Below are 13031 nucleotides of genomic sequence, written 5' to 3'. Positions count from 1 at the left end.
CTTCTAAATGAGAGGGGACATATACATAAGTTATCTTTCCAGATATATTTGTATTTACACTAAATAAACAAAATGTGTATTAAGTATTAAAAACATATATACATATACAACGTCATTATGTAGACAATGTGACATAAGATCTCCCATTAAGTAAATCTCTAGCAAGAACTCAGTAATTTAATTGCTCATATTCTACAAATCCCCATTCCATGCTCCCCTACATTCTTTATTCTGTTAAGTTTACCAGATGCATCCCAGCTGCCCAGATCGCAGCTGACTGGAAACATCTCACCCCTCCTTCCTTAGACAATATTATTTGGTACGTACATCAAATGGAATTCATGACTAGTATAATCAATAATTCCTCTAAGTCATTTGACAAGGTCTGGGGCTCTTAATTTTCCTCCCCATTTGAGTTAAGCTGAGCTTCCCAGTTTTTCAGACCTGAGCCCAACCATATGAATCTCCTCTTTCTTCCATCTTCTTCTGTCTCTTTTTACAGCTTTTCTTCTCCTCTCTACTTCTTAGTGCAGTCAACCATGCCGTCACCTCCCACTCCTATATCAGTCACTATCCTGTGTCTGCTGTTTTTATTATAATGTCAGCTTGCTCTGATCATGTTATTCATTGTATATTGTTTGGCCTCTGTCATTTACTGTGACCGTTCAATAAACTTTATGTTAAAAAAAATAAAGCAGTAAAAAGTAAGGAGTTCTTATACAAAAATAAATCCTAGTACACCTAATTGTACATCCCTGCACACGATCAGTAAAGATATCTATTTTATTTTAAGGCAGAGGATGGAAAAAGAAGCAAATGTTTTAGGCGTCCACTCTGCTAATGATGGGAGTCCCATCATTGTTGTACAAAGCAGATATGGATTTGGAATGCCTGTAATGATATTGTTGGTTCATTTTGGATTCCACTATGAATACAGCAGAGTTTTTAGTATTCACCTCCATTTGTCTTCCAGGAAGAGAGGCAAATTATACAACAATATTTGTACCTGGTCAGTTGGTGGTATAGTGGAGTATGTGGTCCATTCAGTCATATAGCAGCTACACACCACAACCCCTACAGACCACCCACACTTGAGGTCAGGGGCATAAGTTCATCCCAGTCACCCGGAGGCAAGTTAGAGTTAAGCGCCCCCCCCCAAAAAAAAATAGGAAAACAAATATGGTGTGTGTATATATATATATATATATATATATATATATATATATATCCAGCGATTGTCCATAACCAAAGGACCAGGCGGCACTCAAGCGGACTTTTCAAGTAAGTAAAAGTGGTTTATTAAGCCAACGTTTCAAAGCCTCAAGGGCTTTTTCCTCAGGGTGTTAGCACCACGGCTATTACGACTTGCTGGATTCCTGAGTGCCCCTCTACATGTTTGTGTATATATATATATATATATATATATATATATACATACACACACACACATACATACATACATACACACACACACAAGCGCATATATATATATATATATATATATACACACACACACACACACTCATATACAGTATATATATGTATGTATATATATATATATATATATCATCGCACAATAACACAAATAGAATACATGAATATGATACTATTGAGTCTAGTGGTGTTTGATCATTTACATATCAGGTATAATTGTATATGAGCATTTGTGCCTGATTCGGAGCAGCTACGCCCCAGGGTCCTGCAGTATCAAGATCCAGGGATGGTTCTCCTAAAGTTAGTCCATAGGTACAAACATATATAGTATTCACAATTTGTAGATGTTGAGGCATCAGACACACAGCAGGACAACAATGTGCGTTTCATTGTAGCTTTACAAGGTTAGCCTTGGCAGTGCTGAATCAGGCACAGACACTCATATACAATTATGCCTGATATGTACATTTGTTCCAGGGCTCCAGGTATGCTGTGTGACAACGGCCGGTGTGTCAGTCAAACAGACTCACTCTCTAGCAGCAGTGGCAAGTGCACCGTCGCTTGCTGCAGTGCAGGCTGAGGGGTTTCAGACGGGATACTTCCTGTCCCCTATTGCAAATGTTAGCGGGGCTCCCGGGACAGAGCAGATCAACGCTGTAGCAGCAGCGGGGTGCACCACTGCAGGGGAAGATCAGTGGTCACACACGTTTTCCTCTATGAACCACACAAGTGCTGCTTTACATGCTATACAGTAGATGAAGGAGCCCCTTCTGGGTTTGGCGTCTCCATTGTCTCTGGGAGTTACGCCCCTGCTAGAGGTCACATTAGCTACACTATCGATATGGTCATAATGTCAGCCTTTATCATGTAGATACTGATGAAATGGTGATATGTTAGAATGTTCCTGGTAGCCAAGTGGTGACTTACCTGCTGCCAACGGTTGAGACAGCTCCAGTGGCCAATTTCCTGGTCCCGGCGATCATGTCAGTGTCATTTCCAGCTAAATAAGCAGAACTCTGCTCTGTCAGATAAGTACAGTCCCCCTATTCATAACCCCTACCTCTAATCCTCCCTCTAGTGCCTAATAATAATCCCCTTGTCCCCTCATAGCGTAACCCTAACCTCCCTCCTAGCGCCTAACCCTAACATCCCACAGCCTAAACCAAAATGTTGACATTCTGACAATTGTCTGCTTTTTACATGTCAACATTCTGAGAATGTCGGCATGTTGCCTGTCAACATCATAACTGTGGGGCCTGATTCAGAGGTAAAAACAGTGATATCACATGCAAGCGGCCAATGTCTGAGCATGCATCTGAGTCGCACTGTGCACGCGTCCAGATGGTCAGCGCTCGGTAACGCAAAACGAATTTAGATTCAGGGTGATTGAATGACAGTGAGCGTTCCTGGGAGGTGGCTAGCCAGAAGCGTTGCATTAAGTGACTGCATCTAAACACACAGTGCCACGGACACAGGATGTTCAGACGGAACAATTGCACCTGCATAGTGCTGGTGCAATTTTCGATGTTGTGACCAATGGTGCGCACCTAGACATATTAGCGCCGCTGCCAGTGGGCATCTCAGTAGGAAGATCATTGGTCGCAGCATCATTATAAAGCCACAAACGCAGCAAAAGATGTGGCCTCATCTGCGAGCATCTCAGAATCAGCCCCATGAGGTTATTCTAACACTTCGTTTTTGCAAATAGGAAAAAATTGATTATATGTTACATGTCAATGACATATTTCCTTAGTAAATAAGCAGCATGTTATGATCTACAAAATTTCAAATCTGAAACAAAAAGTTTGTACGACAATAAAAGATGGTACTGTATACAGCACAGAAGAGGAAAACAAGGTTTAAAAAGAGGATGCACATATAAAACAGTGATGTAATGGTAGTCCAACATTCAACTAGCCTATAACACAAAGAAAACTCCAAAACTAATTAAAGCCTTGATGAAAGAGGTCTCCAGGCTGCCTACCAGAGTCTCTAGAAGCAGTCTGCATTTTATATCCATTACTTGAATTCCTAAACACATACAGTATAGCGCATAAACATTAAAAACAAAACGTAATGCAGATAATTAACCAATAATAGCAAATTAAACCTGTGGGGCTACAAATGTCCTGTAGTCATCAGTTTCATAATCTACCAGAAAAGGCAATATTTGTAACATAAGGTATTTTGCATTTTAATCTCTACTTTTATGTAAATCTACTTTGATTAACAAAATACCTGATAAAGCTTTATTAATCAACAATGCAATAAGAACATGGTATATCAAATGTTACTTTCTGCATGTCATCCTACACCTTTAGTATTCATGGTACAACACTTCAATAAATGATAAAATCACTAAAAATACACGCAATTAAAATAATAAACACACAAATATTTATTGTCGTAGTCCTCCTTTTATTCATAAAGCCAACTGAGTATATTATTGTATTTCGTGTTTTCACTTTCTAAACATGCTGATACTTTAAAATAATTAAGGCAATTTAATCCACTGAATTTGTATTAATAATTTTAAGAATTTACTATGTATCAAACTTCTATGCTTGACTTAACTTGAACAGACCAAAAGTGAGCTGAGACTAAACAGACACCTACAAATTAGCAAAGTTTAGACTAGACACTTTCATCTGGGTGTGCATTAACCAAGAAAGTGATTCAGCTTGTGCCAGTTGACACACTCAACTCTGTGGACATGAAGGCTGAGCTGTTGCATGAACGGCATCTGACAAAATAAGAACTTCTTTCTCCACAAAATCAGATTATTTCAACATGATTCTGGTACAATGTAATGGTGGCTTCAGTTTATGGTGATAAAAGGCACTTAACCAACATGATCAGGCTCTGAAGAAGTACCGGTTAAGGTATTTTTGCCAAATGTTCATCTTTAGTTCCAGAGCTTTAATATACTGATTATAAACTCTCGTCTTCAGTGTTTTATGGATTAAAAGTGTAATATATTCTTTATCTATAAACACCCCACCTCTTCCAGAGTACAGTTTTTTTTTTAGGTTTTCCTCTAATGAGAACAGTGCGGTCAATTGGTAGAGGAGGAGCTGTCATAATGAGTCATCTGCTCAGTAAAATCCTGCCTTGTTGGAAACCTCTAATGTCTGAAGTTGAAAGTCCTGGGCTAAAGTATGCCAGACTTCAAGTGGAAAAAAGCAGCATCAGTTTGCAATGTTAAACTCTGCAATTAAATGAAATGATGCCACATGAAACTCTTCCTTGTGCAAACGAACGAGCCTATGAAAAGAGCAGCTCCAGGAGAAAAAAAAAATACATAAATGAAACTTTTCACAAAGATGTCACATTCATGGACTTCTCGGCTGATTCACCACAAATTATTCAAAGACTCTTTGAACAATGTAATGTGACCTGTTAAACACATTTCAGTCATGAAATTGCTGTGAGTGAGTGAAAGTAGAATTCAGCACTTGCCAATTATAATCTATTCACAACACTGGTAGACCTTTGAATGACCTTGCAAAGGTATAACTTAAGACATTGCTGACTGGCAGATGACTAATGATATCCTGAAGGTAAATTGTAGAAAATAAAACAAACATATTTGACCCATCATATTTATTTTTTATTCTATTTGAATCTTAGAAATCCTTTTCTCTGTCTGGGTTGGTATCCAGCAACAGTTCCTCGCTGATGTTAGTTTTACTTTTGTCTCTTCGGGTGGTAAAGTACCGTATGAAGCATGCATTGAGAAACAAATAGCCAGAAATCTTTAAGCCCATCACTAATGTACTAGAGATCTTCATCATAATCATCTAGTTCAACAGTGACACAAAACTACCACTCACCAGTCAGAATTATAAGTTATACAAATCACATATAAAAACAGAACAAATACATACAATGTTGATGAAAGTGGTCCAGATGTGAGATAAAGGATAAAGAGTGTCCTACTCATTAGATGCTGAGAAAATAGGAGCTAGTGGGACTGGGTGTGGGTGCGGCATAGGCTATAGGTAAGAGGTAGGTTTCCAGAGAGTCCATGAAAGATTGAAGGTTATGGTAGTGATTTCAATTGCAGCACAGTAGTAGTCTTGGAGGCAGGAATGAGGGATGATTATCAGAGAAGAGGCGTGTGTTAGATCAAAAAGAAACAGTATATTTTGTGACAAGGTCACATATATATGGAGTGGAGGAGTTGGTGAGGGCTTTGACAGTGCAGGTTAATAGTTTGAATTAAATTCTGAAGTAATGGGGTGTTAGTGTAGGGAGTTTCAGAGTGATGAAGCAGAAATGTATCAATGACCGAGTAAGATTGGTCTCACAATTAAAATGGAATGCAGAAGAGAAAGACTGGTGAGGGAAAGGCCAGATAAAAAGAGGTTGCAGTAATCAAAGTGGGAGATAATGAGAGAGTGGATAAAGGTTTTGGTAATATCCTAACTGAGAAAAGAACATATCTAGCAATGTTTGAAAGGAGAAGGACCCAAGACATTGCAAGGGACTGGATGACTGGAGGGCAAAGTTGAGGATGACACTGAGGCATGTCTGGGGATCAGTGGAGCATGTGATGAGTACTTACACTAAGAGGAACATGTTGAGCTTTAAGTATCATGGGACATCTAGAGGGAAATGGAAGACAAACAGTTGGACACACGGAATAAAATAAAAGGAGACAGGTCATGAAAAGATGTAGATTTCTGCATCAACTGCATAGAGTTGGTAGTGTAGGCTAAGTATATTAGCTAACCCAGAAAAAGGTATATAGAGAAAACAGAGGACTGAAGACAGACTCTTAAGCAATCCCAACAGATAGACACTGAAGGAGCATTCGAAAAGGTAGAAGTTCAACTAGGAGAGACCAATTTTGGTAAGGCCAATGTAGGGTTATCAAAGAGAAGTGGGTACTTGTCTGTATCAAATGCAACGGGAGGTCAAGGAAGTTATGTAGGGAGACATGACCCTTTAATTTAGCCATGAGTAGGCAGTTGATTAGTGAGGGTTGCCTTGATAGATTGTAGAGGGCGAAAGTGGTATTTGAGAGGGTCGAGAATATAGTAGCTGAAGAGAAAGTGGGTTAGGTGGTTATAGCCAAGCTACATAAGTAGTATAAAATCAAAGGAGAGGTGACAAATAGTGCAGTAGCTGGAAATAAAGACAGTTTTTTTTCCATATAAGAGCAATAATACATTACTCTTTATGTAGGAAATAAAGATAGTTAAGAGATTATTTCATAAGGATACTTGAGATGAATGCACCCTTGCATATGGATGGGAAACTGCCAGAAGACAATGACAGGTTGAAGAGGTGAGCGATTCAGACATGCATGCATTATCAGGTCAGCTAGAAAGGAGGCATTTAAGATTGGGCGGGAATAGGGTCAAATATTTAGGTTGAAAGGGAAGAGGAAGAGAGGGGTATGAAGATCTTATCTGCATTAAAGAAAAGGACCTGGGAGTTGGTAAATCAGTTGAAGAGAATTTGAGTGTGGAGTGATGGATCTTGTGAGATCTTTACTGATAGTGTCAATTTTGCTATTGAAAGTGTTTGCAAAGTCATGAGCAGTGAAGGAAGGAAGTGTTTGGTGAAGCGAGTTGACAGTGAAAAATAGGCAACAAAGGTTGGTCCACTGGGTAGATATTAGAGATTTGAAGTAGTTTTGGTGAGAGAGGACTGTATAGTATGTAGTAAGATGGGATAAATAGCAGTGGAGGAAGTTTTTCTTCATTGGAGCTCAGTAGTACAGAACGTCTGCAGGTGGTTGGTCGGTTGGGAGTGCTAGGTTTAGGGTGTGGAATGAAAGCGATCACATGTAGTGTGTAAAGCTGCCTTGCATAGGGCTGCAGTGAGTGTAATGTTGCAGAAAGATACTACAGCATTATGGGGCAAGACAGAAAAGAAATATAAAGAGAGTGGTTCAAATGATGCTGAGAAGTAAAGAGATGGGAGCTAGATGATATCAACTAGGAAAAATCACAGGCGGAAATAAGCATCGAGTTTAGAGGTGGAAGTGCTAGTAGAGTTGTTGACGGGGATGTTGAAATCGGCTACAAGAAGAATAGGTAGATTCAGGAAAGGAACTGAAACAGACAGGAGGTCGATTTGTTGAATAATTGGGAAACTGGGCTTAGTGGGTGATGACAGCATCACGGAGGTGGGGTGTAAATAACTGAAGGAGATCACTAAGGCACCTTACAACCTAGTTCAGACTGCAGTAACCACAGAATAGTACATGACTATAGTTATGAAAATAATAACTACTCATGATTATGAACAAATCACTTAGAATCAGTTGGAAATGTATAGCATTTTAAGTATTCTGTCCAGGAGCTGAGTGAGTAGAAATGTATAAACGGGACCAGACACAGTCCAAACTAGCATGAACTGGTTGTTTATACAGCAATATTAATCCTAAATCTGGTGGAACAAAAACTATACAGCAATTATTTCTTTCCAGCATATAATTTATTTACAGGATAGTGGCAAGAGTAGCTAGACCTTTATTACTGTATGTAGAACTAATTTGATATTAGAACAATGGGAGCAGCAGATGTAGGTAATAATCATGTGGCAATGATCAGATGTTACTTATGAAACAATGTCTTTATTATGTACTTATAGATACTTCTCTATTAAGCTTCATGAATGTTCTACCAAACAAAGATCTGTATGTACAATAGAAATTAGCTAATTGCTTTCATAGGGACAGTCTTAAAATAACTAGCCTATGTATTGTATTACACAGTATGCTGTTCAGCTGACCTATACTCATACATTTTATATATTCTTATAACATTTGAAATGCTAGATCAACTGGGCATGCCAAGACTAGATATCTTGTGTAAAAATGGGCACTACCTACCAGTAGGTACTGCCAATGAGGAAGATGAGCAGGACTCCTTGTTGGAGTTACCAGTCATGAAATGTTTGGATAAGACCAGCTGTTCCACTGTACATGGTTAAAACAAAGAAGTGGCTACATTAGTAACATTGATTAACCCTGGAGATCACTGGTTCATGCATTATGCACCTAAAAATGTAAATCAAAGCAATTCATACTATTTCCATCGGTTATGTGTGTGTCTAGGTTCAAATTTATGTAACACTTCTAATGCCCTAAACATACTATTTTGTGCTGTACAGCACCGCAAGAGGTGTTAGCATTTCATATACCAATAATAATACTCATAGTTCTAAATATACAAGAGTTTGATTCATTACAGCTAGTGTATTGTAACTCCATGACAAAAATATAAATTAACCATGGTATTTTAGTGTACCCAAGAGATGTTTATTGCTTAACAATGCCCATATGGGCAAGTGGCACAAATAATTAATGGTATTATGCATGGTTAGGGATGTTGCTGGACAGGGTATTGTCTATTTTTACATTTTTGGGACTCAAAAAGCAAAATAAGAATATCTCACAAAATTGTGTATATGCTGATTGAGATGACCATAAACAAAATGTAAGGCCAAATGTGTTTTCAGGAATCTCAAGCTCAATCTTGCTTTATAAATGTTACATATATGTGCAAATAAAAAAAAATGCTCTTTATTATTGCAGAATGATTTTACGATAGCGGCCATGCTCAGTTACTGTCCCCAGACTGTCAATGCAATGAATATATGATTGGAAAAATGACCATTGTATTTTAAAGCTATAATATGTATCTTTGTTTTAGAATCTCTATATGCTGAATTAGTCAATTGTATTTTGAGGTTCTAATAAATGAAAAATGAGGCAATAGTTCCTTGGAAAAATGTGTATCAGATTTAATGCCCTGTTTAAGTCGAAATTCTCTGTTTCTAGAACATCTACATGCATAATTTAAATTTATTACCTGGTACCCCCTTCACCCCACCCTGAAAAATAATAAGACTCCATAATATATTAGTGAGTGAAAATCCATAACTCTGAAGCAAGAATGATAGGCTATTGAAACAGAAGGTAATGATAAAAAAATGCAGAGCTATAGCATGCCAAAATAGCCTAAGTGACCTCTTACACTGCTCTGACCACTACTGCATGCAGCAAGCAGGAGGCAACCCCTGTGAAGAGTGAATTCTGGCAAAGTTCTCTCTTCACAGATGATGCACAGCTTAAGCTATAATGAGTTTTTGGGTTACAAATGCTGAACGCATTAATATTCCTTGATGATAATTATCACAGTATAAGCACCTTTCCCAATGTGAGTAGCATAAAGCAACTGAAGCAGCATTTTTACTACATTTGAAACAAGCTGGAAAATGGGATTTTCTCCTAGTCCCTAACCCACATGCCCCCCCTAAACAGAGATCAACATACATTAAGCCTTGCATATTAAACATCATTTACAGTATACGTGTGCTCGCTATCTCAGAGACAACAGTGTGTGCTTAGGACAGCATGTCAAGCATTTTTAGCTACAAAAGTGAAGGCTATTACAAGCTAATGGTTTGTATTAAAATATATACTCATTATTTGTATTGCAGTATTTTAATAATTGGCCGAACAGCCAATAGACCATACAGGCTGTAATTTGCTCACATCATGTAACACAAGCCACATATGCTACAACATAAACAGCTACAGAAACAGATCTATTTTCCCAAAAAGGGGATGTGAGATCAGAGACACATACAGGATATTGATAGGGATATCCAAACGCATGACCTATGCAAGAACATATGCTGCAAACCTGACATGCTGTATATACAACAAAGATTACATAAAGGCTATAATCACATTGCCCTACAAGTGGTACAAAACGTTTGTGCAGTCCTGGGAATGGCCGCACATGAAAGTTTCTTAATATTTACAGAGTACATCAGTTCTGACAGGAGTTTCCAGGTGCCTATTGAACCCTATTGAAGCCATGAACTTGCTAATGTAATGGAATCATGCCCCAATCCTATTACAGGGTTCAGAAAGGAAATATGGAAACTTATTGTTGCAGAAATATACACTACAGATCTATCCACATATATCTTACGGAATCGGTATAAGAAGGAAAATACCACCACTGGAATGCCGAACGGTGGAGAATCCCGACAGGCGTAGGTAAGGACCCCAACCCTCTCTTAGTGGTGCCTAACCCTAACCTAATTCCGATGGCCTAACCCTAACCTAACCCCCCTTCCCGCACCCTAAAGCTAACCATCCCGGGGTGGTGACTAACCTTAACCTCCCCCCAATGGTGCCTAACCCTAACTACCCCTTCCCCGGCACCACCGGCGTCGGTATTTCGACTGCCGCCATCCCGTCCGCCGGCATATGAACTGCATCCCCATCTTACTTTCTTGCGCATTAAAACAGCACTTCTAGTCGCATCACGCATCTGTTTATGCGACTTTTATATATAGAAAGAAAACCAAAGCCATTATGACATCCAACCCCTGGACTCTGACTATAATTCATTGTGAATATTGGTGATGGAAGGTGCTACTGAATTTTTGTAGACACTTGCTTACTTTTTGGACCTCCCCTATGGAGAGTACCAAGAAGTGAAGGCTGAATGTGTCATCATGTTGTGATTCCTGTCCCTGAAGAGTGGGGGCAGGGTAAAGCAATCTGCAGTAAATAGTGCCATCGCAGCTCTAACCATATACACAAATAGAGCAGATGGGATCCAAGAGGGAGGCCTACTCTTCCCAAAATTCATGAGTCTCCTGGATATTCCTGGGTGAGTAGGGAAGTATAGTTTCCTGAAAGTGTTTTATGATTTACTAGTATTTTTGGACCAGAGTCTGCCCCCGCCCTGTCCCATGTTCTCCTCTCCCTGACTGTCACGACATGTCGCTGGCAGTGGCAAACGTTAGGTTAGGAGCGTGGAGCAGGGTGGGTAGGGAAGGTAGGGGTGCTCGCTTCCCGGCTTCCACTATGCAAGACAAAGACATGACCGCCATACTGTAGAGAAGATAGACAATTATTATGAGCACATATTATTCAAAATTACCAATCTAAATAAAATATATGGTTATTATTTATATTTGTTAAAGTTTCAGAAAATGATGAACATTGGCAGTAGTTTTATTATGATTTGTTTTAAGGGGTAAAATAAGTAAATTGTGCCATGTCAAAATATTTTAGGACTAAATTTGGCTTGCTTGGGGAGGACTGGGCTGTCCCTTCTACTGCATAAGCTTTGTCGGTACCATTTTAACTGGGCCATATGGAAAAAACGAACATTTCAGTAGAGAATAGATGGTAGAAGCAGCCTGAATCAAATGTGTACTCATCTTGTAGGGAGAATATGACCAGCATATGGGAAGGTCAAATTGGGCAATTACCTGGGGCATTGAACCTTGAAAATTAGGGGAACAAATTGTTAGAAGAAAATAAAAAAACATTGGCGTATTGGATCCAGAAGATGTAGTGTGCTAGACAACATGTATAAACATGAATTACATTCTCTACCTCTCCCCACCCCTCCAAATCAGCTGTATGGTAACAATGGTAGGACTGACCTTGTTGACCTGGTACTGGATGTCTGAGAAGAACTCAACTAACATTAAAGTCACATCTAAGTCCCAGAATCAGGCACTCCTACCAGGCAGGCTCATCTGCAATTTCTCCTGGTATTTAATCACATGGGCACAGCCGATACAATCTGGTCCAGTAACCTGTGATGGTGTGTAATGGGTTGCTCTGCTAGTTTAATCTGGATAGTAGGAGCATCTGTTGGGTATTTAGTTCTAGATTATTGCCTAATATAAATATAGTCACTGAATACCCCTATTCAATCATTTTGGCCTAGTTGGGGAACTGCCAGAATAATTATGTACTGTAAGAAGGGGAACTTCTGGTATAAACAATTTGTGGAAATTAGTTTAAGTATGGAAAATGCAATTGAATGAAATAAAAGTCGCAAAACGTATCTGCATAAATATCCATAAGATTATGCTAAATATTCCGTTAAAAATAAGTTTAAGCAAGTGTAACTTTACATAAATGTTCCCATGTAAAGTTACAGATGGCACATCTCAATTTAAAGAAAACTTATTTTCCCCCCTATATAATATACTGCTGTAAACCACAAAAATAGCAGTGTGTCTGATGGCATTTAAAAAGACCCTCCCACATGACCCCTTCAATCAGGTACAAAATGCTCTGCTCCAGGGCTTCCTCTTAATTTATTATTGCAGTCACCTGTGTTGAAACACCTTTCTTATCGATTAACTAGTTTAACACAGGTGATGGCACCCCGTGCGGCGCGAGCGTCACTCATGTCCTAAACCCAGAAATACTTTTATCGCAAAGGATAGCTCCACTGGGTGAGCTATCCTTTGAGATTTTCTTCAAGCATACAGCGTTAGTAAACGACGTTATGCTTGCAGTAAGTGGCGGGATGCATAAAATAAACATGTGATGTGTCATGCATCCCACCCCAGATGACACAATCTGTGGGGCAGTGATGAGCAGTCAGAAGAGGCAGGGCTTCACCTGTTATATTCCACTGATCTGATGATTAGCATAATGCAAAGAAAATATAACAGATTCTATGTTATAAATATCTTCTTTGTATTATTCTAATAATTTTCATAGTCAAAACTTGCCAAATCGAGAGGTAAGGCAGCGACGAGCTCAGCCTCCACTCTGACAATCAGAAACTACCTGGAGCACAGGGCGG

At 39.0% G+C, this 13031-nt stretch overlaps 1 protein-coding gene across 6 annotated transcripts in view; it reads right to left on the bottom strand.

Annotated features, from left to right (window-relative positions):
- ZNF521 (zinc finger protein 521) overlaps nucleotides 1-13031 on the bottom strand; it is a 338210-nt gene that overhangs the window by 158741 nt on the left and 166438 nt on the right. For 5 of the 6 annotated variants that reach the window (XM_088469597.1, XM_088469593.1, XM_088469592.1 and 2 more), the window contains one exon: nucleotides 8282-8368. The exons of the other annotated variant lie outside the window; for it this stretch is intronic. In XM_088469597.1, the coding sequence (XP_088325723.1) occupies nucleotides 8282-8368 (87 nt within the window). The remainder of the gene's footprint in view (nucleotides 1-8281; nucleotides 8369-13031) is intronic. 6 annotated transcript variants of the gene reach the window in all.

Source organism: Taudactylus pleione, unplaced genomic scaffold (genome assembly GCF_031769625.1).
Source record: "Taudactylus pleione unplaced genomic scaffold, aTauple2 ptg000093l, whole genome shotgun sequence".
NCBI lineage: Eukaryota > Metazoa > Chordata > Amphibia > Anura > Myobatrachidae > Taudactylus > Taudactylus pleione.
Note: the sequence above shows the minus strand (reverse complement) of the source record. Positions and strands in the feature narration are given on the sequence as shown.